Raw genomic sequence first — 23,508 nt, 5'->3', positions numbered from 1 at the left:
TTGACGAGCAGATGGAAGGCATGGTTCTGGGATGAATCCTGTTCTGGGATGAATCCTGTTCTGGGATGAAACAGCTATAAATAACATTTTGGAGGCAACTGGAAAAATTTCAATATAGATTAGGTTTTAGAGGATGTTAGGGAATTCGTGTTATTTTTGTTAGGCCTCATAATGTAGTTATGTAGGAATAGGTCTTTCTTTTGAAGAGATGTATTCAGAAATATCTAGGTGTAAATGTCTTCATGCTCTAGTTTACCTTAAAATCTTTTAGGGGACAAAAAAGCGCAAAATGGAAAAACAAATAATGGACACAAGCTACCCATTTATTATTCTCCTTAACTTAATATGTGTTTAAAATTGTGTTTCAAGGGGCGCCTGGGTGGCGCAGTCGGTTGAGCGTCCGACTTCAGCCAGGTCACGATCTCGCGGTCTGTGAGTTCGAGCCCCACGTCAGGCTCTGGGCTGATGGCTCGGAGCCTGGAGCCTGTTTCCGATTCTGTGTCTCCCTCTCTCTGCCCCTCCCCCGTTCACGCTCTGTCTCTCTCTGTCCCCAAAAAAATAAATAAACGTTGAAAAAAAAATAAAAAATAAAATAAAATAAAATTGTGTTTCAGGGCGCCTGGGTGGCTCAGTTGGTTAGGCGACCGACTTTGGCTCAGGTCCTGATCTCACAGTTCGTGGATTTGAGCCCCACGTCGGGCTCTGTGCTGACAGCTCGGAGCGTGGAGCCTGCTTTGGATTCTGTGTCTCCCTCTCTCTCTGCCCCTCCCCTGATCATGCTTTGTATCTCTATCTCTCAATAATAAATAAACATTTAAAAAAATTAAAATTGTTCTTCTAATTCACCCCTATATATATATAAACAACCCCACAAAGACCTCCAAACTATAAATTTCTGTTAATATAAGAAAAAAGTGGAACGATCATAAGCATTTCAGTGAGACAAAGTCAACGCTATAGGAAAGAGGAAGTCTATGAGTTATGTTAAAAACTCATTTGTCTGGCTTTGAGCAGCCATGTGAACTTGAACAAGAGCCTCTTGGGGATTTGATTTGTTCATCTGCCAAATAACAGGAATGGTCTAAATGACTTGGAATAAGTTCCTACTTTAAAATCCAGAGCCCTTCTAGGGGTGTGTGGGTGGCTCAGTTGGTTGAGCGTCCAACTTTGGCTCAGGTCATGATCTCATGATTTGTGGGTTTGAGCCCCACGTTGGGCTCTGTGCTGACAGCTCAGAGCCTGGAGCCTGCTCCGGATTCTGTCTCCCTTTCTCTCTGCCCCACCCCCACTCACACTCTGTCTCTCTCAAAAATAAATAAACATTAAAAAAATTCTTTTTTTAATCCAGACCCCTTCCATATCAGATAAGCATCAATTATTCAACCATTTGACTGTGCTAAGAAGTGCAGAGGCTCAAAACACCAAATAGGTTCGAGATCTCATTAGGCCACCTCAAGCATTGTGGGGTTAGTTTTATATGTCAACCTGACTGAGCCCCACAGTGCCCAGATATTTGGTGAAACCTTATCCCAGGTGTGTCTGTAAGGGGGTTTCTGGAAGAGATTAGCATCCAGGAGACTGTGTAAAGTGCCCACTACCGGTGGCCTCATCTGAGAGCCCACTGAGAGCCTGGACAGAACAAGAGGCTGAGTAAGGGAGAAGTCACTCTCCCTGTCTGGCTTCAAGCTGAGACAGTGGTTCTCTCCTGCCTTTGAACCTGAACCTGGTCTCAGACTGGAACTTCCACCATCAGTTGTGCTGTTTTTCAGGCCTTGGGACTCAGACTACAACTCTGCCATTGCTCTCCTGGGTCTACAGTCTCTGGAGTTTTCAGCCTGCATAATCATGTGAGCTAACTCCCTCGCTGGGTCCGGGGCAGGTGTGGCTGTGGGTAGGCCCTTTAAGAGCCATCCCTCAGTTTGTCGTAGTCCTCAGGTTGAGGGCGCGAGCCAGTTCGTCTTCGAAGCCAGATGTTTTGGGGGGGTGCATCTCTCAGGTACCAGTCTTAAAAGGTGGGGTGCCCAATGTAGAGTACGAACCCTCCCTTTCTTGGGGAGACTCTCTAGGTTTTCTGTTCTCTCCAGAGGGTGGCTCATTTCACCAGTGGTGGGTTTGTTTCCCAGTCTCTTCAACCCACTTTGAAGTGGTTTCCCTCTCACTTGCCCTATGGAAAGGGGTTGCTGTGCTAGTTTTTAGGTTTTTGTTTTTGTTTTTCAGAGGAAATCGTTCCATATATCGGTAGATTCGGTGTGTCCATGGAAGGAGGTGAGTACCAGATATTCCTATGTTGCCATGTTGAACGGGAACCCAGCCAATTCCTTATAATAAATCTCTTTATAGCCTACTGGTTCTGTTCCTCTGGAGAACCCTAAGACAGACCCCTCAATGGAACTTTCTGAGCCACTTCCTCTCCACCTTGCTCATCTACCATCAGAGTCATTGTAAGACTACAATAACCTAAGAGGACAGAAACCATGAAGATTAAGGTATCCTCTAAACTACATACCTCCATTGGCAACATTGAACTTCACTCCAAACTCTCCAGCTGGTCCCCCAGGGCAGTGGCTGGCTGTTAGAATGATTCCACCGGCGGCCTTGATCTTTCTGATAATGCAGGAAACAGCAGGTGTCGACAAGATGCCATTCTGTCCAATAATCAGTCGTCCAATCTAGATCAGCCAAGGAAAAAAAATCAATCCAGTTACACGGGATCAAAGGCATTTCAATGGGAAGTGCCCCAGGCTCTGTTAACACACAGTCAATCACTTGCAAAAGGCATAGAGTGGGCTTTGGGTTAAGGGGTAAAGGAGAGCTCTGGCATTGCCTCCTGCCCAGTATCTCCAACACCAGTTGGGGCACCCACATGTAGCAGCCAACTATTAAGCTGTAAATTGGACCTGCCCCATTGATTTTTAGTAGTTTGAAACATCCACTTTATATCTATATACAATTTATTGTCAAGTCAGCTAACATACAGTGTATACAATGTGCTCTTGGTTTGGGGGGGGTAGATTCCCATGGTTCATCGTTTACATACAACACCCAGTGCTCATCCCAACAAGTGCCCTCCTCAATGCCCATCACCCATTTCCCCCTCTCTACTCCCCTCCCCTCCATCAACTCTCAGTTTGTTCTATTCAACAGTCTCTTATGGTTTGCCTCCCTCTCTGTTTGAAACTTTTTTCCCCCTTCTCTTCCCCATGGTCTTCTGTTAAGCTTCTCAAGTTCCACATATGAGTGAAAACATGATATCTGTCTTTCTCTGAATTATTTCACTTAGCATAATACCTTCCAGTTCCCTCACATTGTTGCAAATGGCAGGATTTTATTCTTTCTCATTGCCAAGTAGTATTCCATTCTATATATATATATATATATATATATATATATATATATAACACACACACACACACACACACACACACACACACACACACATCTCTTTATCCATTCATCAGTTGATGGACACTTGGGCTCTTTCCATAATTTGGCTATTGTTGAAAGAGCTGCTATAAACATTGGGGTACATGTGCCCCTCCAGTTCTGATGACCAAAGGGTTAGCATGAAGGTTCTTAGAACCTTAGAACCTTCATGAAGGTTCCTCTACACAAGAGGTTCTTAGTTTGTTACTGGCTTAGAAACTCTGCACATGAACGTGCTAGAAATTACAAGAAAAAAGAAATGTAGGTTTTCTCTGCTTCATCCCCTTCTTCTCTCTGCCTCAGCACAAATTCATACAGAAGAGTCCTGGCTTCCTAAAGCCTTGTCGTCAGCAGGTGTATTTGAATGCACTCAGAACAACCACTCTTATGAAGGCGAGAATTTTATTTCTGCCACTGACAGTGTGTGTTGGGACACTGGAGAAACTATCTGGCCATGCTAGGCAGAGATCTGGAAGTCATCCATGGGTGTGGCCAGAGTCTTTCTGTAGCTACTAAGCTGAATTTTAAAAAAGAAAGCCACATAGCCCTACAGAGTATTACTCGGTATGCTTTGTCTTAAAATAGAGACCAATGTCATCTCATCCCGTGGTTCTCAAATGTTACTACAATTTAGAATCCCTAAGGAAGCCTTCAAGTTACCAATATTCAGACGGCATCTCAGACTAATTATACTGGCCTATCTAGGAGTAGGTCAAGGCTTCATGGTCTTTAAAGCTCTACAGGTGATTTCAATGTTCAGTTGAGCTTGGTGATCAAACCCCCTTGTTACTCGAGGGACCAGCAGCATGGGCACGACCTGTGAGCTTGATAGAACTTCAAACAAACTCTAGCATTGCTAGAAGTAGATCACCGACCAAATATGACAATAAGGGAAGACACAGAAAAAAATGTGCAAAGAACAAACACAAGAGCTCCAAGAACAACAGAGTCCTGGGACGATTTAGTATAGAAAGACCCACAACATCCCCAGAGTACATATTTTCAAGTGGAGGAGACAGATCATAAACAAAACAGCCTAATAATAATATTTGCTAGTCAGATATGTATTAGGAAGGAAATCAGCAGGGTTCTGTGATAGAGAATAGTGGGGTGTCAATTTCAATAATAGCAATAAACATGACGATCATAATAGCCGTGCAATGGGAATTCCTAGAAGGCTTTAAGCAGTGGAAGTGACCTGATATCATTTACATTTTAAAAGGTCACAGGATGAGGGGCGCCTGGGTGGCTCAGTGGGTTAAGCGTCTGACTCTTGATTTTGCTCAGGTCATGATCTCACAGTCACGAGATGGAGCCCCACTATGGACTCCACGCCTGAATGCACAGCCTGCTTGGGATAAAACAAATAAATAAACATTTTTTAAAAAATAAATAAGAGATCACGGAATGAGCAGTCCAAGCGACCTTTTTAAAAAGCAAGTCGTATCATGTCAGCAAAACGTTTCAATGACTTTTGCACCAACCCAAAGTAAAGCCAAAGTTGTCAACGTCCTCTGTAAGCCCTGCAACACCTGATGCCCTCCACTGTCCTCCTTCCTCTGCTCTAGCCGTACTGGCTAGTTTACCATCCCTCAGACACATCAAGCATGATCAGGGCCTTTGTCTTTGCTCTTCCCTCTGCTTAGAACTCTCTTACCCAGATATTTGCACGCCTGCTATCTTTTGGGGTTTCTGTCCCAATGTCAACTAATCAGAGACAGCACCCTTGACAGACCTGTATAATACAGCACCCACACATTCCTAATTTTCCTATTGCCCTCTCTTTCGTTTAGCCTGTTTTAATCTTCTGTAGTATGTATATTACCACCTAATGTTTCCCATTATTATTCATTTATTTCCCTGCTTTATAGAAGCTCTAAGGTCTTTGTTTTCTTCACTGCTATATTCTGACAATCTAGAACAAACCTATCATGTAGTAAGAACACAATTAATATGTTGAATTAATTCACTGGAAAAACGAACGGCTGCTATGTGAAGAATGCGTTAGAGTGATGAGCCGAAAGATCAGGTGGAAGGCTATCACAGCAGAGCTGAGTATGGATAGTTTGGACTAGGCAAGAGGCAGGAGAAATGAAATGAAGAGATTCTATTTGAGGTTTTGGAAGAGGGAGAATGAAAAGAACATGTAGTTGGAATGAAATACGGAAGACTGGAACTCTGGTAGCCGGTCTTCAAGATGGCGCCCAATGACCTTTGCCTTCTGTCTTTGTAGTGGGGTCTTTGCGCAGACCCTCCCACACCAACCGGGCAGAACTGCGTGGTTAGTAGAACACTGAAGAACTGAGAGTGTGTGGCTTCCAAGGTGAGGCCATACATGACACTGTCGCTTCCGTCTTGCTCTCTTGGATTGTTGACTCACTCTACAGGGGACCAGCCATTCTGTCATGAAGACACGCAAGGAGCCCTGCATAAGCACCCATAGGGAGAGGAACTGACAGCCAGCGGCAACTAGCCAGCTGTGCGAGTGGATCATCTTGCAAAGGATCCTCCGGTCCCTGTCAAACCTTCATATGACAAAGACCCCAGGAGTATGTGACTGTGACCTCATGAGAGTCCCCAGGTGAGAACAACCTATCTAGCTGTGAGCCAAATTCTCACCTATCTAGCTGTGAGCCAAATAAAGATTCATGATCATTTTAGGCCATCAGTTGCGTCATAATTTCTTGCACAGCAATGAACAACGAATACAAGGGCCAGTGAGGGAAAGAATCCACTCCCAGATTTCTACCTTCAATAACTTAATGGGTGATGGTGTCATTTATCAAGATGGGAAAGACACAGGGACAATAATCACACTAGTCACCGCCCTCAAGGAATAAGTCTGTAGATTCACGACTGAAAAACATTTGTAACCTTTGTTCACAAATTTCTGTCTCTCCCACCTTTTAGAATTCCTCGTAAAGAAACAATCTTTAGGGGCGCCTGGGTGGCGCAGTCGGTTGAGCGTCCGACTTCAGCCAGGTCACGATCTCGCGGTCCGTGAGTTCGAGCCCCGCGTCAGGCTCTGTGCTGACAGCTCAGAGCCTGGAGCCTGTTTCCGATTCTGTGTCTCCCTCTCTCTCTGCCCCTCCCCCGTTCATCCGTTCATGCTCTGTCTCTCTCTGTCCCAAAAATAAATAAACGTTGAAAAAAAAAAAAAAAAAAGAAACAATCTTTAAGGGGGGGCGGGGAGAGGAATGTGTGTGTATTCTAACAGTGGTATTCGTTAGAAGTGAAAAATTAAAAACAATCTTTATAAATAAGAGAGAACAAGTAATGAAGGACCTACCAAGTAAAGCGTGATGCACCAACATATAGAATATTCCTCAGCCATTTTAAAGGATAATTACCAAGGTTGTGCAGCTGTGGTAGACTTGGTTCACAGCCCACAAAACGTTATGATCCGCTTCCACAGGACAGACATGTCACTGAATAGCACCCCCCTCCAGCCCCCAGCCAGGGGCTACATTTCCCAGACCACCCTTGCATCTAGTGTGGCCACACGACTAATTTCACAGCAGACAATAAATGAACAAGAGAACGGAACAGAAGTAACGCCTGTGCCTTCTGGGCCAAAGATGGTGAGAAACAGATCTACCTCATGTGCCTAGTTCCTCTTCCACAGACTCCGTGCAGGTGAACGCGCGGCTCTAAGAGATACAGAGCCACAAGATGGAAGCCAAGAGTCTTTGCTCAACAGCCAAAACCCTCTGACAGGGGTGAGAAATAACTCTCCACTGTGTTTAAAGGCAATAAAAGTTGTTTACCGTTAAAAAGGCTTACTTGCTATAACAAATGACATTTTCTTAAATGTTATAGAAGGAACACAGACAACGCTTTAATGCTAAATCAAAAACGCCGAATACAAAGTAAGTGTTACGCTATTACGACAATGTAAAGTTCTATATGCCTTGTGACCAGGACTTGGAAAAAATACAAAAATAAATAGGTACAACTCATTTGTTAAGTAGTCAAGATTATAGACCAACTTTATATCTGAAATGAATCTCAATGATTTCTTTTTTGAAAAGGTACTATATATTCTGTTTAAGAAGGTTAATGTGAGAAAAAAAATACTTGAATAAAAATTTACCCTTTAACATTCTGGTTATCACTGATTAACAGAAGATTAAGTTCGAATTATCTGGAAATTTTACCCAGGTAGCCCTGCTCATTAAACCACCGATACCATAATAATGGGGTAGGGCTGTACGCTGAATATAAATCTAGTTGGGGGGCATCTGAGGCACGATAAGGGCTGGAGGAGATACATGAGAGTAAGTGACAGTGCTTCTAAGGTAAGACACGGGAAATCACGAAGATATTTGCATCCCCTGCGAATGCTCACTAAAAAGTGACTTGAGCAGGGAGTGACTTTACAAATCAAGTGGGTAGGATGACCTGTTCTGTGAATACCGGTCAGCTTCTTACCCCAGCCACTCGTGTCATTGACCGACGGGCTCAGGAACAAAGCGGCCACAGTGGCAAGAAGGGAGGTCATACATGGGCTCAGCAACGTAGATTTCCTCTCGCCAAAGCCAACCTGGCTACGGCCACCACTGGGCGTGCGATCTGCCAGGAGCAGAGACCAACACTGAGTTCCCAATATGGCGTCATTCCCGAGGTGATCAGCTAACCAGCTGGTGGCGGGTTGATTGCATTTGGACCACTTCCATAATGGTGGGGAAGGAACTTTGTTCTCACTGAAGGAGAGACACAGGAGAGAAGATACATCCAGAGGAAGAGGTAGAGATCAGAGGAAAGTGGCCACAAGCCAAGGAATGCCAAAGAATGTGGGAGCCACCGGAAGCCATAAGAGGCATGGAATGATTCTCCCTTAGAGCCCTCAGTGGCAGCACGGCCCTGCTGGATTTCGGACTTCTGGCCTCTAAACTGTGACAGACGAAATTTCTGTTGTTTTAAGCCACCGTGTTAATGGCAATTAGTTACAGCAGCCGTGAGAAACTAAACCAAAAATCTCTAAACAAATGCAAAATCTATATTCATTTCCTGAGGCTCTGATGTAGCAAATTGCCATAAACGTGGTGGCTTAAAAACCAGACAAAGTGAGTCTCTCGTAGTTCCGGAGGCCAGAAGTCTGAACTCCAGCAGGGCCCCCTTCCTCCGAAGGCTTCAGGGGAGAATCTGATCCATGCCTTTACCAGCTTCTGGTGGCCGCCCTGCATTCCCGGGTTGGTGGCCGCATCACGCCATCTCTGTCCTTCCTCTTCACCTCACCCTCTGCTCTGTGTGGCTGTTTCCTCGTCTTCCGTCAGCTCTGCCTCTACCAGTCATCCCAAGACAAACGTCATTGGGGAAAACGTGGTTTCAAGAGCTAGTAATTGATCAAAGAAATAGAGCCTTCGGAAGCCCTGTTGTTGAAGCAAAGAGCACTCACTTTCAAAGTTCAAAGATGGAGATGGGAGTCCTGCCTCTCTACCCCCGACTAGGGAAAATCACGTCACTTTTCCGATGCTCCATGTTTTTGTCTGCAAAGCCGAGAGGGGGCAGGGTTGTGAAAATTCACTGGAGATGAGATTCCATAAAGACAAAAACCCTTCATGAAACGAACTGTGACACAAATTACGCTGCTGCCTCCCCCGAATTGCATCCCCCTCCTCCAACACTTCAAATTCACTTTCAGACAACAGGTTATCCCTTAAACTACCATTTCACTTTCCAATAGAAGCCCTAGAAACGCTCCCCATCCCCCCCCGCCCCCCCCCCCGGGCCAATGTAGCAGACCACTGCAGTGCAAGGAGTCAGTCTACTTACACAAGTAGCGTTGGCTTTGTTTACAGCATTGAGGCAGCATCTGACTTGTATTCCCGAGTGAAACCCAGACCGCAGCCCGTGGGGGGGGGTCCACGTCAAGGCATTCTGCTGCTCCCTCCTGACCCCCCCCCACCCCCCGTGGGGCTTTCTCCAGTTTCCATGTGATCTGGTTTTGGCTGGAGGAGGGGGGGACTAGGGTGGGCTTTCCTGCCACCGAGGAACACGTCCTTCTGTTCCCGCTTGGAAAGGGGGGCAAAGGGGACCCGAGTGCATGGTCACGTACACACGCAACAGGTGGCACCCACGTACGGGTCCCAGGTAGCCACATGAACACTGTCACACGGACAAACGAGAGACACACGCTTTCCCAGACACACAGAGACACAGACAGACACGGCATGAGCTTGTTCCTACTGAGCCGGGACTCCTAAAATCTTAGGACAGAGAGGGCGGAGCAGGGGGCAACATGCAATTAGCCACATTTCCCGGCTGCGGGTACTTAACCCATCTCGCTGTGTCCGTTCTCCTAACTTGCTGTCAGTACCTCCCATCAGCTCTGAAACCTCACCTGGACCGCGGCAGGACTGCTGCACCCCTGCATGGGCGTAGCATCGTTGCTGACGACGATTCTCCTAAATTAGATTTAGCCACGAGTTCACGGTTTCTAATTAACTCAAAGTCCTAGAGAGCAGCGCTGTGCAGCTGAAAGCCGCAGGCGAGGATCTCAGAGCAGGGGCAGGATTTTGACGCCACGTGAGTTTTCCCCGGTCACGTAACACTAATGAGTACGGGATTGTTTTCATGTGTGAACGAACTCCCTTAACTATGCCTCCCCCCGGATGATTTCCTTTTAGTCTTAAATAAGTCATTTGTTAAAAAGAGTCCCAATGCGAGAAAAGAAAAAGTAAGCATGACATTCCTCAATATTCTCCACTCGCAGTGTCACAGCCCTGCAATTCCCGAAGCAATCAGAACACAAAAAGAGCAATAAACAGAAGCTTCCTTGATGGTTCACAGAGCGAGTGCTGTGCGGGACCACACAGCCACCGCCACGGCCATCTCCAGAGCGCACGGAAAGCCAGATACACAAAGACATATTTCCTGTCTTCTCGGCTAAACAAAAACCAAAACCCATGAAGAAAGGCCAAAGCCAGGCTGCCATGATGGCAGGGCGTCCTTCCGCCTTTCAGCCCCAGCTGCCAGGGAGGGCCGCCAGGCTTTGTGCAGTGCGGTACATGAGGAAGCAGGAGACGGCTAAGTGGAATTTCGAGAAATAACAAACTCAAGACATGGATGTGGTTACCCAAACATCAAGGGACTTCTCCATTTGCACATGGATAATTATGCAGTTACAGGCTTTGTTACATGGAGACCAGATGGCAGTAGCAGCCCATCCTCAGCTTCCCGTCCCCCTGGAAGTCTGTATGCACACGCTTCGGGGCTGGAAGGGGAGACAGGAGCCCACCAGAATCGAACCAAGATGGATTTCGCATTCAGTCCCTAACTTCCGGACAGGTGCAGAGAGGTTGCAGGCATCCAGAAGTTTGGGCCAAGTTCTGTTTCTCAAGAGCTCATTGAGAATCAGGCCATCTAGCCTTCCTCAGGGGCAATATGGGGGCGGTGACATTAGAACTTCTGTCCCTTCTGGTATTTAGGTAATTCAGTGCTTGGAAAATACTGAAATCTTCACCTTAAGGTACAGAACTTGGCTCACTAAAATAAGAAAGGGTCGGGGCGCCTGGGTGGCTCAGTCGGTTAAGCGGCCGACTTCAGCCAGGTCACGATCTCGCGGTCCGTGAGTTCGAGCCCCGCGTCGGGCTCTGCGCTGACGGCTCGGAGCCTGGAGCCTGTTTCGGATTCTGTGCCTCCCTCTCTCTGACCCTCCCCCGTTCATGCTCTGTCTCTCTCTGTCTTAAAAATAAATAAACGTTTAAAAAATGAAAATAAATAAAATAAGAAAGGGTCTATTTGCTGCTGTTTTATGAAGTGATCAATCCAAATGAAGACCAGGATAGGAACCGCTGGATCTACTTGGGTCAAGAAGGCAGAGTTGAGTGCCCAGAGATGATCTGAGATTTAGGGATCCAACAAGAAAGGAGATACAAACTGCCTCGCCACCTGCTAGCTATGTGGCTTCGGGCAAGGTGCTTCTGTCTCTTGGTTTTATTATCTAACGGATGGAGGGTGAGAGGAGGTAATGTAAGCAAGCTCCAGCTCAGTGTCTGACACCAAGTAAATACTCAGGGCCCTACCCTTGCTTTCCTTCCTCTTCCTCGTACCATTTCTTAATTCTTAGGTGTGAATTCCGTAATTCATAGCAATTGAATGAATTTGTTGTTTTGCTAACCTACAATGGTTTTCTAATTACAAATATATATAACACATATGCTATATATACATATATACATTATATATAATATATATTATATATACATATTATACATACACATATGCACATGTTATATATTACATATGTGTGTATATGTATACATATGTAACATGTATATATGTAATATATAACATGTGTGTACATGTTATGTGTGTTATGTGTGCATGTGCATGTATATATTATATGTATATAATATACATTGTATATAACATATGTGTAGATATGTTATATGTGTGTATATAAGTGTATAATAAATATACATATATATTATGTATACACTTATATATAGTTACATATATTTATGTAAATATATAAAAGTATATATATAATATATATTGTATATAATAATATTATATACTATATATAATATATGTTGCATATAATATAATTATACACAATATATATAATAAATATATATAATTCAGTAAATATATATAATTACTTATATATTAAATACATTCCTTTTTTGAACATTTAGGAAGAACACATCAGCAAGAAGAAAATAAGTGTGATCTGTAAATCTAAAAACGAACACTGTTAACTTTCTGTGCGTACTGTTTGTATCTTGGTATCTCCGTTTCCCTTTCTGTCTCTTTCATTTACATAGTTCCATATTTTTGCAGAAGGGATTTTCTGTCACCTACATCTTTCACTTAATATACCCAGCCCTTCCCTGGCGTCTGTGTCTCTAGGTCACTGACTATTCTTCCACAACGCGATTTTAGCGTCTATATAGTCTTCCATTATTTAAATGTACCGTCCTTCATAGACTAATATAAAAGCGTTCTTCCACCCGAGGTTTTTAGATGCGAAACTAGAAAGCGTGTGAGGACTAAAACCACGCTACAAAATCAGGTAAACTGAATGTAGCCTGCCAATAATGAAATAGCAAATTAGTTGTAACCTGCCTACGTAAGTACAAGGTCTTTTTTCTTCGACCACCAGGCCTCCTGACTGAGAAGCTGCTGACGCCCATGGTAAGGAGTGACAGGACCATGTCTGTACCCCTGTCGTGACCTTCATCTTTTTCTTTCCTTGCCCCTGTCTGTGCCTCTGACGTGTACTGTCTCCTGCTATGTGCTATGCCGATCTCCTAACTTACCCGTGGTGTTGAGCTCACTGCAGAAAGCTGTCCCTGCAAGACAGATTCCTGCCTAGAACAGTATGATTTATATTACTTATATTTCTTACTTTCAGCCCATCCAACTCCAGCACAAGTTCTATTCATTATCATAGAAACATAGATCATTTGGGAACATTAAGTCACCTCCTTCGGGTCTATGCAGGCTTCATATGTTTCTGAAGTCTGGTCTACTCTCCTCTTGAATACATCCAGGGAAGAAGACATATATTTGGAGGAGGGGGAGTTCTGTGCACATGTGCACACACATAAGCTATTTGATAAACTTTCTAAATGCTTAAGAATACTTTCCATCTGGCACATTTATAGGTAGACAGAAAATAATTATATATATGTATATATACACACACACACACATATATATACATGAAGATACACACACACACACACACACACACACACACACACGTATATGTGCCTATATGTTCCCCTCAAAACTCAGTCTCTATAGCCATGTGGTTTTTTTTTCAGAGTAGTTGTCACAATCCATTAAAATGCATTTATGTGGCTTGTTAAATAAATTCCATCAGACCCATTTCTGTCTGGTTGGGAAATAATCACAGGCCATTTGCTAAGAGCCCCCACTCCTTATATACTCTGTTCCAGTGAACTAAAGACCCCTGGCAATAAAAGATTTACAACTCAGCAAGATTCAACAATTTACTGTTATTTATGACAGCAGGGCTGGGTCTTCTGTATTATATTCCGCGTTTGCATCTGTCACTTTACGTTTGGGAGATGCTGTCCAAAAAAAGATTATGCCTCCTAACCAAACATTCAGCAAGGCTGCAGGACCAGGCACCCCTGACAAACATCCTGACCGAACACTTTAACACATCTCTAGTGCCTACAGCTGTGCATTTTCAGACGCCTCAGCAGATTAGTGTGGAGTCTCTTAGCCTCTGCCTGGTCTGTTCCTCTCAGTAATCTCTCACATGGCCCAGTCCATTAGGCTGGAAAATCCTCATGAAACGAGCAGATTAAGAGCTGGCTTCGGTAGAGGGGTGTTCTGCTTTAACACAGCGCGAGCCTCAGAAAGGTTTAAGGTGTGGAAAAGCTTGGCCCGGACTCGGCTAATTCGTAACACGAAATAATGCACAGACCCTGCGAAGAAAAACAATCCTTTGAGTGCAAGTCCATGCCAGAGCAGCTGTTGCCACCTCGATGTCCGAGGCAGGGTGTGTGTGTGCGTGTGCGTGTGTGTGTGTGTGTGTGTGTGTGTGGCGTGTGCACACACGAGGAGCGGGGACGGGATGGTGACTTCAGGAGTCACCGCCCAAGCCTTAGCCCGCAGCATGGCGGAGTACCAAAAGTCCAGTAGAAGCCTTACCAAAGAACTGTGATCTCCACAGCAACAGGCATTTTCTGATCTGTAAAGCAACCGAGACTAAAAGAAAATGTACATGCACACGTCCTTTTATTCTATTCCGAGGGAAAGAGTTTGGTGATAATTGTGTTACGTGAATAAATTACTCCTAATAATCCGTTACCGTCTTCAATCGTCCCATCCACCCTGGAAGATGTGTAGAAAGTGGTTTTACCTTCCCTATTTTGATAAAGGAGGAAGCAAATCGCAGAAGGCCAGGTGACTTCTCCACGGTCATGTAAGTTACAAATGGTAGTGTCATTCAAACCCAGAGCTTCTCCTTTTTGCTTTGTTATTCTTTACTGATGTGTTGAATGACCAAAGCAATGCACATCCATGGATGATCATTTAGTAAAGAGAAGTACATGATGTAGTAAGGGAGAAGATTCTCCCTCTCCCACCATATGCACCCACATACCCCAGACGTATTCACTGTTACCTGTTAGCTGGAGTATGTCCTTCCAACCCTATTTTCTATGCCTACCCAACAGTGGCATCATGCTACCCATGATCCCAATTGCTTTGTTTCACTGAATATAAACGATCATTCACAGCCTTTTCATGTCCATATAGGTCCACCTCCTTTGTTCATGCGTTTTAATGCATCCTTGGTGTGACCGTGCCATAAATTATGTACCTGTTCTCTCCTGTTAAACATATAAATGTTTACACGTTTCTCTTTTTGCAAAAGCGGCAGTGAGTATTCTTGTACGTAGACGTCTCCACATTCGTATCAGGAAGTTTACAGGATAGATTCTTAGATTAAGGGATTCTTGGATTATTGGATAAATAGTCCATTACTTTTGACACACACTGCCAAACTGCCCAGCCAAAAGGTTTATCGATTTAACTCCCATTTAACATGACAGTTTTCCAACATTCACACCAACCCTGAGTGCTTTCAATTTTTTTCATCTTGATGGATTTTTTTTTTTGTTTCTATTTCTTCAGTTATTAATGAGGATGTCCTTTTCAGGTGTTTGTTGTTGTAGTTGACAATAGTTCTTCTGAATTTTCTGAATTTTTTTTTACTAACTTGGAAAAGCTTTTCATACACTACGTATATTAACCATTTGTTATAAAACTCTCCTCCCAGTATTCTGTGGCATCTTTTGCCAAATAGAATAAACTCTGGTCTTCTGATTTCAACTTTTCTCTTTCCATTAGAAAGCCCTAAAAACAAAACCAGATACCCCTAGCCACAAAAGAGGACTCTTCTTAGAGGAAAATAATAGAAGGGCAACAATTAAATATTATATTTATGCAAAACACCTATAGGTAGAGACTTGGAAAGGGAAAGAAAATTTCTGTGACTTTATAAAAAGGGAAAGGATTTCTTTGGAGATTGAGCGTTCCTGAAAATTTTCTCTTCCTACGAATACAAGCATCACTCCAAAATTTGACATCACTAAAAATATAGGAGATGAAAGGTATTTAAAGCTTAAGAAAATGTGGATGTTAACAAGCCTTGTATATATTCCAGATATCCTCTTATTCGTAATCAGTGAGAGTCAAGTCAGATAAAAGGACCCAAAGCTTTTCCTTTGGCTATGCAAGTGTAAACATTAAAGGCATATTGGCCAAATCATGAGTGCGGGCAATTAACTGTCAAAGCTGTAGGCTAACAAAGGACACTGAGCTTTCTACCTTCGATTTAAAAATCCCTGGGAAATCCAGACCTTTTTATCCCCCTGCCTGTTATTCTCAAATAATCCTGTTCAAATCCTATTAGAGAATTCGCTTACCTAACTGTTGTCTAACACAAGAGTGGCTAGGGCCCAAAAGATAGAGGTTAAGGTTAGTGAAGCCAATACCTATGCTTAGATTCCTCAAAACTAGGTTCCAACTTCTATCCCTCAAGTCTTAACAGAAACTACCAAACTTGCATAGTTCACGAAGGGCTCAGAGAGAACAGATGTTTTATAGAAAATTCATAGGGCAAGTTTCACACATACTGTTGCCGGTGTGTGTGTGTGTGTGTGTGTGCATGTTCAATAAACATCATTATGCTTTATCCCAAGATTTAATAAAGTAGCTTAGTTAAAAATGTCATCTGGGTCTCCGGACACATTCAACAAAGCTTAAAATAACCCACCCCAGCAACTGGGAGGGCCCAGCTGTTCACAAAACCTCTCCCGTTCCTTTTCCTTCCCCATTAAAAAAAAAGAGTGAATGAAGACTTGAGGCTAAAAGATTCAAGGATGAACTGACTGAACAGGAAGATGGATGGAGCCAAGGACACCCTAAAATTTGCTATTTCTCATATAATAGACTTGCCGCTTCCAAAACCCAGGGATGGGGATTTGGGAGGGGAAGCAAGATAAAGTTCTAGCAGTCGCTTTAGGGCTTTCTTGTGTATCCCAAACCCGCTCTTCCTAATGTCTGGGCCACAGCAGCTCATTCCATTCACCTATTCTGTAGTGAACACCGGAAAATGCAGAGCAGTCACCATCCGGTTCTGCTTCCCTTCTGGAGACAAGACCTGAAGCCGGCCCAGCCCAGGTTTCCAGATCCATTCCAGGAAAGAAGGTTTCGGTGTTGAGACACCGGCTTGCTTCCCTCTGGACATCCCACACACCGTCACATCCCACCCTGCCTCCTTTGCAAATCTATTTTCCTTTTTCTTTGGGGCCACATCAAAATTTGTAACCCAGATAGTTCTAAGAAGGGTCAAGGCAGGTGCATTCCCATTCTTTGAAACAACCACCTTTTCGTGGCCCATTAGAATCAAACACACCCAGTGTAAGCCACCTTCTCGAAGCCACACCCAAGTCCCTTGCTGACCCAGCCTCCTTCATACCACTGCCCTTCAATTTCTACCCCTAAAAGACTTCACAAGGCATCGAGGAGTTCTTGAATTCTGTAAGCTGAATGGTACTGCTAACATTACCATTACCATTGGTGATTATCCCATAGCCAGTACGGTGTGTGGCCGATCAACAAAAGGATTTTCTCTCGGCTAAAACGTGCGACAGAGCTCCATGCCGTTCTGTTCAATACATGCAGTCAAATCATTATTGTATGAGATGTATTCACGGGCCGCAATGATATTCCCTGACACTTCTTAAAGCTACGGATGTTACAAAATGCTTTTGGTGGCAGCTCTCCATTTGATTCCCAGGATAATTCAGCCATGCTGTCATACCCAATTTATAGATGAGGAAACAAGTGGTTTCTAGGTATTTCAAGAGGCTGAAGCATTTGGTCTGCAACTTGTACGACAGAGCTAGGAAAAGAAAGTGAGCCTTCCAGCTGCCGGCACAGTGTGATTTTTCCACCATACCTCATTGTCTCCCAGGCTAAAGTCAAAAGAGAGTGTGGTTATCATAGGACGAAATCTCGTTTGGGTTTGCCAAATATGCCTTGGTAGCATTGGGTGCCCTACTTTAGTTAACTTCAAGTTGCTTTTGGTTGTAACGGTCTGGCTCCGCTGAAAAAAATACTAGATTTTAAATGTTAAGTTATATGGCAGTGAGAAAGAATGAAGTCCTGCCATTTGCAGCAACATGGATGGAACTGGAAGGTATTACGCTGAGTGAAATAAGTCAGTCAGAGAAGGATAGGTATCATATATTTTCACTCATATGTGGATCTTGAGAAACTGAACAGAAGACCATGGGGGAAGGGAAGGGGAAAAAATAGTTACAAATAGGGAGGGAGGCAAACCATAAGAGACTCTTAAATACAGAGAATAAACAGGGTGGATGGTGGGGCTGGGGATGGGGGGCGGGGAGGGATATTGGGTGACGGGCACTGAGGAGGGCACTTGTTGGGATGAGCACTGGGTGTTCTATGTAAGCCAATTTGACAATAAATTATATTCATAAAAAAAAACAAAATAAAAATAAACAAATGTTAAGTGACAGAGCTGTGCTCTCCAGTATGATAGCTATTAACCACTTGTAGCTATTTAAATTTAAATTTCAGTATTAATTAAATAATATGTAAGATTCAGTTCTTCAGTCACAGCAGGTGCATTTCAAGTGTTTGATAATCACATGTGACCAGTGGCTAGGACAGATTACAGAACCTTTCCGCCACCATAGAAAGTTCTATCGGACAGTGATGATACACAGTGTCATCTCCAGAGACAGAAGACTTTAGAAAAAGTCAGAAATGTCTTGAGGCAGACACAGCGCTGCCATCTGTCCAGTATTAAAGGTATTTTAGGACTTGAAAAGAAAAAAAAAAGATTAGAACAAAGAGAGGAGAGAGAGACGCCCTTAGTCACACATGGATCCACCCAGAGGAAGGCAAAGGCATTTATTCATAATGTAGCCATTATTTGCATTTAGCTCTTGAAATCTTCATGAGATTAGAATAAATTGACACCTAGAGAATTTAAACCCCTGCGAAGTACCTGAAGCAGATGGAAAAAGAAATGGGATAAAAGATCAATTAGTTACAAACTAAGTTTAAATTAGCAATAAAGTTTCCCAGTTCTTTTAAATGATGCTCTTTACTCTTCATACTTAGTATTTTTCTTTTGCTCTATATAGTATGACACAGTTTGTATCTTTAAAAGAGAATTAAAATACTTCTGGGGACTTTTTAGATAAGTTCACACGGCCACATAAAAATTACAAAAACAGGTTAAAAAAATCTCTTCTCCTTTATTTACTAATCCATTCAAATTCATTGTATACAAATTCAAGAGTCCATAGTGATATTCAAAAGAGGAAAAGCAAAACAAAATTCACGTGTCACCAGCGGAAGTAGCTATTTCACCAAATCCTTATTCTGAAAGGTGGTAATTTAAAAAGAGAAAGAGGGGCACCGAGGTGGCTCAGTTGGTTGAGCATCTGACTTCAGCTCAGATGATCCCACAGTTGCCAAATTTGAGCCCCTCATAGGGTTCCCTGCTGTCAGTGCGAGCCCACTTTGGATCTTCTGTCCCCCGCTCTCTCTCTGCCCTCCCCCATTCTCTCTCTCTCTCTCTCTCTCAAAAATAAACATTTTTGAAAGAGAGAAAGATGAACATGTATTCTGCTGTCCCAGAAGGAACTATATTACAGAATAACCAAATAGCCCAATAGTGAGGGAAATGCCCAGTTCATAAAAAAATGCAGCTAAACACATGTAGACGGAATTAGAGAATTCAAAAATCATTTTGCAAACCCTAATGAAATAAACCACTCAAGCCAGGATCATTAACAGACGCTCAAACCATCAGATAAAAGTTGATAGGAAAGGGATATTCACATGGTACAAAGTTCACTCTGCAGGCTACTGGCTAGTTTCAAGGGGGAAAATACTGGAAGATAGAGGCAATCACCACAATAGCCCTATAATCATCTCAGCATCATGAATAATGGGTCAACCACAGAATGTTTCCTAACAAGATATAACATGAATATACATCAGTGCCTATAAAATTGTCTTGCAAAAGAAAAAAAAGAAAAAGAAAATATTGAGCCTGAATCTAATGAAACCTTTAGAACTAATTTCTAGCGCGCGCGCACACACACACACACACACAGGAAATATAGTGAAAAGTTAAAAGACACCATAAAAAAAAAAAAGATCAGAAAATTCAAGTAAGGGTCGGGGGCGGAGAGGAGCATTCTACAGGACAACCAATCAACTTAGTCTCTTCAACAAGTCAGTTTCATTAATACGAAATAAAAATAAAGAGGGAGGTATTTTCTAGATTAAAAGAGACTTAAGACAAATAACCAAATCCACTGTGTGTTCCTTCAGTAGAAGAAACTAGCCTGAAAAAATAGCTATGAAAGACATTTCAGAATAATTGAGGAGATCTGAATGTGTACTGGGTAATAAACGATACAAAGAAATCATGTTTTATTTTATTTGGGATGATAATGATATTGTAACTATCAAGAAAATGGTTCTCAGTTTTTACAGATCCATACTGAATTTAGGGATAAAATGTCATTTTCTTTAATATACTTTAAAATACATTAGCCCTCAAAAAAAGATGAAACATATATGGAAAAAAATTTGAACAATCTAGGATATGGGCATACGGATGTCATTAATCTATTCTCCCCACTTTTCCAAAAGTTTGAAATTTTCATAATTTTATAATAAAAAAATTTTATCCCAAATTGAATAGGTATATGTCTGAGAAGCTATTTCAAACTCGATGGTATATTAAAACATAAGTAGCGCATCCACCATTTTGGAGATTCCAAACTTCTGTTCCCCTTCAGCAATTATATAATTGAAGAGCAACTTCTGGGTTTTTTTTAACATTAAACTGTATAGTAAAATTAACTTCTTCTATCAAAACCAAGATTTTTCAGATACAGAGAATGCAACCCACACAGTCACATCCAAGTCAGTTCCAAGAGAATACATTGTATGTTTCTACAATCTTTCTAGCCTGTTATGAATATCTAACGCGAACTCTTTAAAAAGGCAAGAATCAAAAGCTTTCAGAATCAAAACTCCTCATTCCTGAGTGTAACTCCACAGGCCAAGTCAGGGGACAAGCTCCTTCTCATCAATTACCCATCATTCAAGACCAATCTGGCTTTTGGTAAACCCCCCTTCTCCTGAAGCCAGCCTTCGGGTCATTCATTGGCTTTAGCAAAAGCCCTCAAGAAGGTGAACAAAATGAGGAAAAAAATAGGTTAAAACTGGCTGCCTGAAACACTGATAAATGTGGACCATTCCCTTCGCCCATACCCACCGATTTTAGAAATAATGCTTTCGGATACTTTAAGAGATGGTGCTTATATGTGTATTTTAACTTGTCACTCTGTCCCACGGAACAACCACCAGGTTAAGTGTGACTCTATCTTAACCATTTATTAACATACACTATCTCCTAAAATCAACTCTACCCTTAACGTAAATGAAATGTATTTATCAGAGGAGACCCATTGAAGAGGTCGTGGAGTCCTGATCATCAAGCATGCCAAGAAATAAGAAAGCTTCATAATAATTTGCCCGTGCAAATCAACAACTGTAGCTTCTCAAATCTCACCCGCGATAAATGAGCGGATATTTCTCTCATGTCCCGGAAAAAGTGGCCCGGGAAAGAATATGAAAGCTGCCACAGCTCCCCCAAGGCCCATTATTCTCCGTCACTCCACGGGAACAGCTGTGTCCGACAGAGTAAAAAACCGTTCATCAACCTGTCTCCAACTCCCCGATTCAAGCCAACTTCCATCAATCCCAAGTACGGAACCAGAGAGAAATACAAGTCTTGAATCTCCAGCAGCATCGTCTCCACCACCCATCACACCCCTTGGCTCTTTTCTCCTAATTGCTTTTGGGTTATTTTACTTAAAAAAAAAATCCACTTCCATCATCCCTAAAACACTGAGCGAGGGGAATTATAGTAGACAAAATGAAGCATGGACAGCCCTAAAGATTAAAAAAAGAAAGAAGTTGAGAACGCTAAACAGAGGGGATCAGGAAGGCAAAAGGGAGTCCAAATGCCAGATAATTATGTAGTGTCTTTTTTTAAAAATTTTTTAATGCTTATTTTTGAGAGACAGAGAGAGAGCACAAGTGGGGAGGGGCAGAGAGAGGGGAGACACAGAATCCAAAGCGGGCTCCAGGCTCTGAGCTGTCAGCACAGAGCATGACGCGGGGCTCGAACCCACGAACTGTGAGATCATGACCTGAGCTAAAGTCAGACACTTAACTACTGAGCCACCCAGGCACCCCATTCAGTTTCTTTCTTTTTTTTTTTAATGTTCACACTCCCATACACATCTGCAGAGATTTCACTTAAATGTGCTATGTACGTGCACCCGACCGTATTACCAAGACTGAAATTACTCTTTTAGACAATGTTTCCCACAGAGACCCCCTGCAGTGAGGGGTCCCTCTTGCAGACATGGTGGGAAAGCTGCCCTGCCTGGTTGCGGAAGGAGGAAATTGGGGTATGGGATGATGCCAGAAGGTGTTTCTAGTTGTAGGACAGAAAGGGAGGAGGGAGAAGAAGGGAAAACCCAAGGTCTGGGAACTCAGATGGCAAAAGAAGCCTGCAGAGGTCGTGGGAGAACAGAGAGGAAATCAGGAGGGACACAGAATGGGGGGGAAGAGACACAAAACGCAGTCAAACGCCAAAGAGCATCTTGCAGAGGAGTTAGGAATTGCTTCAAGGAAGGCATCCTAAGCCTCATCTCCAATCATTCGGAGCTACCCCCACAGACACACACAACTGCGAGCCCAGGCTGTAGAGCATCAAACTGATCTCCACCCCATCCCTACCCTCATCAGATCAACAGTGAAGTAATTCCCCTGGGTTCACAAACCACTTATAGTAAAAAAAACCTTTAGGGTGCACTCTTGCCAAATGCGTCAGGGATCAACGCTGGTGTGTGTGTGTGTGTGTGTGTGTGTGTGTGTGTGTGTGCGCGTGTGTGTGTGTGTGTGTGTGTGTGTGTGTGCGCGCGCGCGCGCGTGTGTGTGTACCCGCGAGTGTGTTTGAGACAACACTCCTGTTCAATTTCTGGCGGAGCCAAAATTTGGGGTGGAAGGAGGGGACAGCAGATAGAACACGGGAGGGGGAAAAAAAAAAGAAGGAAAAAGGGGGGAAACACTGCGTTGCCGGCCTAGGGAAGAAGCGCGGGTTGGAAGGGCAGTGGACGCGGGTCAGAACAAATAGTTGTGAAGGGCTGGGGAGGAGAAGGCCCAACCGGAGCGGGGGCAGGTGCGGGACGCCGAGTCCGGGCGAGGTCAGGGCGACGCGGCGGGGTCCCCGGAGGCGGAACCCTGAAGGCCTTGGGGCGGTGGGCGCTGACACCGTAGGGCGTCCCGGACGCGGGGAGGTTGCGGGCCTCGGCGGCGGGCCGCTGGAGGAGAGGACCCGGGATGGGGGGCGGGGGGGGTGGGTGGTGACGGCGGGCGGGAAGCGAGGCTCGGCCGGGGCGGGTCACTCACCCCGTTGGCCGCGGCCATCTGCACCACGATCTCGGTGGCCGTCCTGCTGAAGTACCTGCCGTCGCTGCCCACCACCATGGTGCAGCCCTGGCGGTCGCGCAGGTCGATGGACGACAGCACGCTCTGGATGAAGTTGGGCAGGTAGTTGCGCTGGCCCTCGAAGAGGCCGGTGGGCCGCCGCAGCCCCCCGCCGCCGGCCGGCCGCTGGTCCTCGTAGGGCACCGTAGGCACCGTCAGCACCGGGATGGGGCTCCCCTCCATGGCGCCTCCTGGCCGGTCCTGCCGCGGCTCCCGGGAGCCGGAGGGAATCTGCCGCCCGCCGGACCCCCCCTCCCCCTCCCCACCAGCCTGGCGGCGCGCCCGGGCTCCGCCTCGCGCCCCGGGCCCCCCCTCCGCCGCCGGCCCTGCGCCCTCCGGCGGCACCGACAGCCGTCCCTCCCCGCGCCGCCCGGCAGAGTTCGGCTCCCACACCCCAAGAAAGTTTGCTCCTGCCCCACTCCCTCTTGGGCCGGAGCTCCGGAGGCGCTGGCAGTGTCGTGCCCCAGCTAGAGT

The 23,508-nt window shown here is 44.4% G+C and overlaps 1 protein-coding gene across 1 annotated transcript in view; it reads right to left on the bottom strand.

Moving 5' to 3' along the window:
• PGM5 (phosphoglucomutase 5) overlaps nucleotides 1-23,285 on the bottom strand; it is a 181,396-nt gene extending 158,111 nt beyond the window's left edge. Inside the window, exons 1-2 of the mRNA XM_086684957.1 lie at nucleotides 22,957-23,285; nucleotides 2,507-2,669 (exon numbers count right to left, since the gene is read on the bottom strand). Coding sequence (XP_086541083.1) covers nucleotides 2,507-2,669; nucleotides 22,957-23,217 — 424 coding nt within the window. The 5' untranslated portion in view covers nucleotides 23,218-23,285. The remainder of the gene's footprint in view (nucleotides 1-2,506; nucleotides 2,670-22,956) is intronic.
• Nucleotides 23,286-23,508: the final 223 nt, after the last annotated feature.

The sequence above is a fragment of the Puma concolor genome, chromosome D4, assembly GCF_028749965.1.
Source record: "Puma concolor isolate L17-30 chromosome D4, mPumCon1.1.hap2, whole genome shotgun sequence".
In the NCBI taxonomy this organism is placed as follows: domain Eukaryota; kingdom Metazoa; phylum Chordata; class Mammalia; order Carnivora; family Felidae; genus Puma; species Puma concolor.
Note: the sequence above shows the minus strand (reverse complement) of the source record. Positions and strands in the feature narration are given on the sequence as shown.